General features: G+C 37.0%; 1 protein-coding gene across 1 annotated transcript; it reads left to right on the top strand.

Moving 5' to 3' along the window:
* Positions 1 to 776: 776 nt before the first annotated feature.
* On the top strand, positions 777 to 5,666 carry LOC114353170 (RNA polymerase-associated protein Rtf1-like; the record flags this gene model as incomplete). The annotated part of the gene is made up of 3 exons (XM_028305035.1): positions 777 to 905; positions 2,422 to 2,607; positions 5,561 to 5,666. Coding segments are annotated over 3 exons (421 nt in total), but the record flags the coding sequence as incomplete, so codon positions are not given.
* Between the last annotated feature and the right edge of the window lie 31 nt (positions 5,667 to 5,697).

Genomic DNA, 5,697 nt, shown 5'->3' with positions numbered 1-5,697 from the left:
GCCACAGTACAGTTAATGTCGCACGGAAAATATTCGCTAAAAATTCTACTTTAATTTGTAATTTTTTTTTGGTGGATAATGCGTTTATATAAGTCATAATAGATCACCTAAATAAATATGGCGAGGATTGAAATCAACACCCTGTATATTTTACCTAACAATTTTTTTTTTTTTTTTTTTTTTTTTTCAAAATAAAATTTAGCCTATGTTACTCGTGGATAAATGTAGCTTTCGAATGGTGAAAGAATTTTTAAAAACGGTCCAGTAGTTTTTGAGCCTATTCATTACAACCAAACAAACAAATAAACAAAGTTTTCCTCTTTATAAATTAGTATAGAAGTATAGATTATGAACTGTCAAATGATTACGATTGCTTAACACAATTCCACCTCAGATGATGATGGTTTTCCTGCGATGGAGACCAAAACGATGACGTAATATAAAATTATATCAATCAAGGGAGTCCTGCCGGGCTAGGCTAAAATCTTATGAACTTATGGTGATCCGTCGGCTCGTTTGCCTCCTGTCACATAAAAAAAAAACTTATGCGTAAAAACGTTAAAATGTCGCGATGAAATCTAATCGAGGCGCGCATCCAGCCTATAAAGTCAATTATGATGACTAGTGTAAACTTAACCAGGCTAAAAAAAAATATTACTTTTCAACCTTATCTTCACAGCATAAAGTTCAAATTAATACGGGCTCTATGGCCACTAGAACTTGGTTAAGGGTTAAAATAATTGTTCCTGTAATTAACGTGTATATTATTTCCCCAGGAATTCACCGACAGCGAATTCACCAAGTGGCACGCGGCCATCCGCGACGCGAACAAACGCGCTCCAACTATGGACTACGTTCGTTCCAAGATCGCTGAAGTCCGCGACGCGCTTATGTACGAGTTTAAGGTCAGTTATCGACTATATATACTCTATAATTATTTTAATTTTCATACAAAACGGATTTTATAAAATTTATTTTGTATGAAAATAAAAAAAAATAAAATGATTATATCAAATTTCTGACTTCACCATACCATTTATATGACCATGTTAACATGGCCTAGTGTCGGCTCATATAGCTATTTACCTAACACCCTGTATAGAGTTACTAGCTTTCCGCCCGCGGCTTCGCCCGCGTGGAATTTTGTCTGTCACAGAAAAACTATCGCGCGCGTCCCTGTTTCAAAAACCGGGATAAAAACTATCCTATGTTCTTTCCCGGGACTCAAACTATCTCTATGCCAAATTTCATCAAAATCGGTTGCGAGGTTTAAGCGGGAAAGCGTAACAGACAGACAGACAGAGTTACTTTCGCATTTATAATATTAGTTGGGATAATTATTTTAATTTTCATACAAAACGGATTTTATAAAATTTATTTTGTATGAAAATAAAATAAAAAATGATGATATCAAATTTCTGACTTCACCATACCATTTATATGACCATGTTAACATGGGCTAGTGTCGGCTCATATAGCTATTTACCTAACACCCTGTATAGAGTTACTAGCTTTCCGCCCACGGCTACGCCCGCGTGGAATTTTGCCTGTCATAGAAAAACTTTATCACGCGCGTTCCTGTTTCAAAAACCGGGATAAAACCTCCTATGTCCTTTCCAGGGACTCAAACTATGTCTGCCAAATTTCATCAAAATCAGTTCATTGGTTTAGGCGTCAAAGAGAGACAGACAGACAGAGTTACTTTCGCCTTTATAATATTAGTAAGGATATACGACAACACATCAGAGCACATATTTTTATTGAAAAATCGACCTTATTACAGCTACATAAGATGACACAGTGATAGCTTGGTGTGCTGTACAATGAATTTAAACTTAAGATTGTCACACACTTTCGGTCAGTTTTTGGATGTCATCACTTATTTACGTAACCCTCTCATTTCTTTGAAACAATAATGAGGCAAGACCTATCACAGTGTATTTTGAATTTCTTTCAGTAGTAAAAAGCTACATTATTCCTGAGTTACATTAAATATAATCCAAAGGCGAAGCCGTGGGCAAAAGCTAAATGTATTTGTCTAGACATTGATGAAATAGGCTAGTTTCCTAAAAAAATTTTTTTAGATCGTCAATTTTAATATAAAAAAATATTGGACACGTATATTTTTAATTGTCAATCAAACAAATAATTACAAAGTTATAGTGCATTGAAGTTCCGCGCGACGTCACGAAGTGCTGCACTTTTATGCACTTACTGACGTCACGGGCCTTTTCTTTAGAACTTTGGCACGCTTTATCTCTTTACATTTTCATTAGTTTTAAAAAGTGAAAAATAGGTGTCGACTTGTCGAGTAGTTTTTGATAAGCTAACTGACGGACTAATTAAAACTCTTGCTTTTTTACCCAGGAAACATCCCTATACTGTACAAATCAATAAATTAATCTTTTATTATATTCACAGGAAGAAGACATAGAGAAGATAGTAGCCGAGAAAGATAGATTCCGCTCGCATCCCACCAACTACGCCATGAAGAAGACGCAGCTCATGAAGGAACGCGACGTCGCGCAGCTCAGGCAAGTCCCAGGTTCCGTTCCCAGCAGGGACACGAAAACTTACTATTGCTTTATTGTAGCCAAACTTATTCCAGTAGGTACTTCACAGGGTTCAAACTACTGTTGGGATTGTATTTACCAAGAAAACCTTGTATAAACCATGTGAAACATTAAATAGGGTTATGATAGCATATTCGCGCCTATCTCAAAAGTGATGACAAATCACTCTTTAAAAACAGTGCAAAATACTAGGAGTATCAAGTACATCCGGGCATTTAGGGAAGGCTCTCGGTTTTGTTAGGTATGGTTATTTTCCACTATCTTTATTTGTATAATTTTTAAATGTGATTATATCATTTCCTTATCAATCTATATATATAAAAATGAAACCCGTTTCGCGTTGTCACGGCATCACGTGTGAACGGCTGAACCGATTTCGATAATTCTTTTTTTTAAATGTTTGTGGAAGTCCAAGGATGGTTCTTACGGAAAAAAATATTAAGAAAATCTCTACGCTAAGGCGGTACGAAGTTCGCCGGGTCAGCTAGTAAAGGCAATATAAATACAGAATTTTATTGTGCTTTAGTTCAGACAGTCAAATACAAATCATTATAGGCGATTAAAGCTAAGCGTCCACTTGTCGGTATCGTATGCAACGGACGCATCGTACGAAACACATCGTATCGGATGTGCGATGCGTACGATGCGGACAGGTGGACGCACTTATATAAGTTTCCATATAAATAATACTACGATTCGTTGCGTGCGATACGTCCGGTGCGTACGATACCGAAATGTGGACGCTAGCCTTAAATATTCATGTGGGGCACAGAATAATAATAAGTACTACGTACAGAAGTTTTACTTCGCGAAGGTATTTAAAAAAATGTATGCTCAATGTCATTAACAATATGGTGTAATTTAGCCTGTCTCAAGAGTCAAGCACCATTTTGTTGACAAACGTCAGTGATCGGCACTGCGCCGAAGCTATAGGGCTGACTTCGGTAAAATGATGTGACGTGAGGTGCCAAACTGCGGAAAATGGCGGAGGAAATACATGATTTAGCATGAATTATCATGAATAATTCCAACGCCTTCCTGCTACCTTTATGAGGTCGTCGGTCCACCCACAAGGTGGCTCGGTGTCGCTTGTCTCTTGCTGCGTTTTCCGGTACATGGCCTCTACTCCAGAACCTTGCTGCCTCATTGTTAGTGTTTTATATTTATTTGGAAAGCCGAGGATGGACCAGGAATAAATACTTGCGACCTGATGCACATATTTGTGCAATTTCAGGCAGAGGACTGTTGCCAGGGGACTGTGTATTTCGGCTAGATTTCACAATATTTACGAAAATGATGTTAAATAGTGTTTTAAGAATTTACCGATCAATTGAGACGTAAATATTATATCAATTTATACTTTATTTAGAGATTATTAAGTAATTAACATGCATATTATGACTTACCAGAGGACTGTGTGTGGTAGCGATTCAAGCGCGTGTTCACCTCACAAATGACGCTCTGACACTAAAAAAATAGGCATCTCAACGCCGCATTCGGCAAGGTTGCCTATTTTATAGCAATTGCATTTCATTTCACTCAAAAAAAATATCGTAGCTATTATAGTTTTTTTATATTATGAATTTAAATTTTTGGCAGGGGACTGTATTAAAATTCTGGGGACAAAGTTTACAGGAGTTTACTAAATAAATAAAATTGGTAAAGAGAGCTTGTTTTACGAAAATAATATAATTTCATTATTATTCTTTATGCTATGAGCTGCCAGATGTATGTAGTTTCAATATCTTCTTCGTAAATCTCATTTCTAGGATGAAAAACAGTGATGGGGACAGCCAGGGGACTGTATTTTTCGGGCTTCAATCGAGTCTAGAAAAAAACTAAAAATAGTTATGGTTCTAAAAACAAAGGGCCCGTAAAGTTTTGGGGTTAAAGTTTCATTACGAGTGTGTTTTTTTAAAATATTTCAATTGCTTTTTGAAAAAATCGGCCGGGACAGCCGATTACGAGCTTACAGAGAATCGCCCTTATATTTAGTGGGCAGGCCTCCTACTAGGTAGACCGACGATCTGGTAAAGGTCGCGGGAAGAGCCTGGATGCGGGCAGCGCAGGACCGTTCATTGTGGAAAACCTTGGGGGAGGCCTTTGTCCAGCAGTGGACGTCATTTGGCTGAAACGAACGAACGAACCATTTATTTATATTACTCTTTCTCAGAGATAAAATAAACGCATGTGTTGCTCTCTAAAATAAAAGGTTTATTAGATATTAATAAATTTCTCATTGAAATAAACTAAATTCCTCATTCATTGTAAATCTTGTGAGAAATAAAGATCTTAAACCATAACACAAACTTGTAAAATAAAAGAAACTACATTTAAAGTTTCTTCATATTTTCCACAATGACTTTTGACTATGATATTCATTTGACAGACATCAAAGTCAGTTCAGAACCATAGACCTTAAAGTAAAGTATTTACTTTACTAATATTACATAATGATTTAACGAATGCTCCTGACAACGCCACTCTTGTAGCGGAGTTTTGGGCTGACACTATGTATGTATGGTTTGTTGTCGTGTATATTTATGTACACAATAAAGTTTGTATTATGTATGTTTATGTACACAATAAAGTTTGCATTGTTCTCAATTTTACAATAGAAGGAATTATTTTTGTATGTTCAATACCTCAGGACGATTTGATTCAAAGTTCTTCCAAAAGTGGAGATATCCTCCATTCCATTTGAGCATTGGAATCGCCTACTATGATAATGTGCGTATAATCTTTAAGCCCTTCAAACCCAAATCGACACAATAGAAATCAATGTTACACGGTCTTAAGCGACCACTTGAGGTTTGATAGGTTACACCATCATCATCATCATTTCAGCCACAGGACGTCAACTGCTGAACATAGACCTCCCTCAATGATTTCCACATCGCCCGGTTAAACTAAAAGTTATCAGGAAGGCGCAGGATGTAGTGGATGCAGGTTATGACCTTGTATAACATTATTGTTGTATTTTCCAGCCGCAAGAGCCCGAGAAGCCTAAAGCCAAGCCGGCTGGCGACAACGCGAGCCTGTATTCGCTGCACGACTTCGAAATCAACATCGACCTCGACCTGCCCGTTGCCAGTGAGTATACTTTATAGTAGCTTTAAATTAT

This window comes from Ostrinia furnacalis, unplaced genomic scaffold (assembly GCF_004193835.3).
Source record: "Ostrinia furnacalis isolate ACB-3 unplaced genomic scaffold, ASM419383v2 OfSCF0163, whole genome shotgun sequence".
Lineage (NCBI taxonomy): Eukaryota > Metazoa > Arthropoda > Insecta > Lepidoptera > Crambidae > Ostrinia > Ostrinia furnacalis.
The sequence above is the reverse complement of the archived record's forward strand: the minus strand, read 5'-3'. Positions and strand labels throughout refer to the sequence as shown.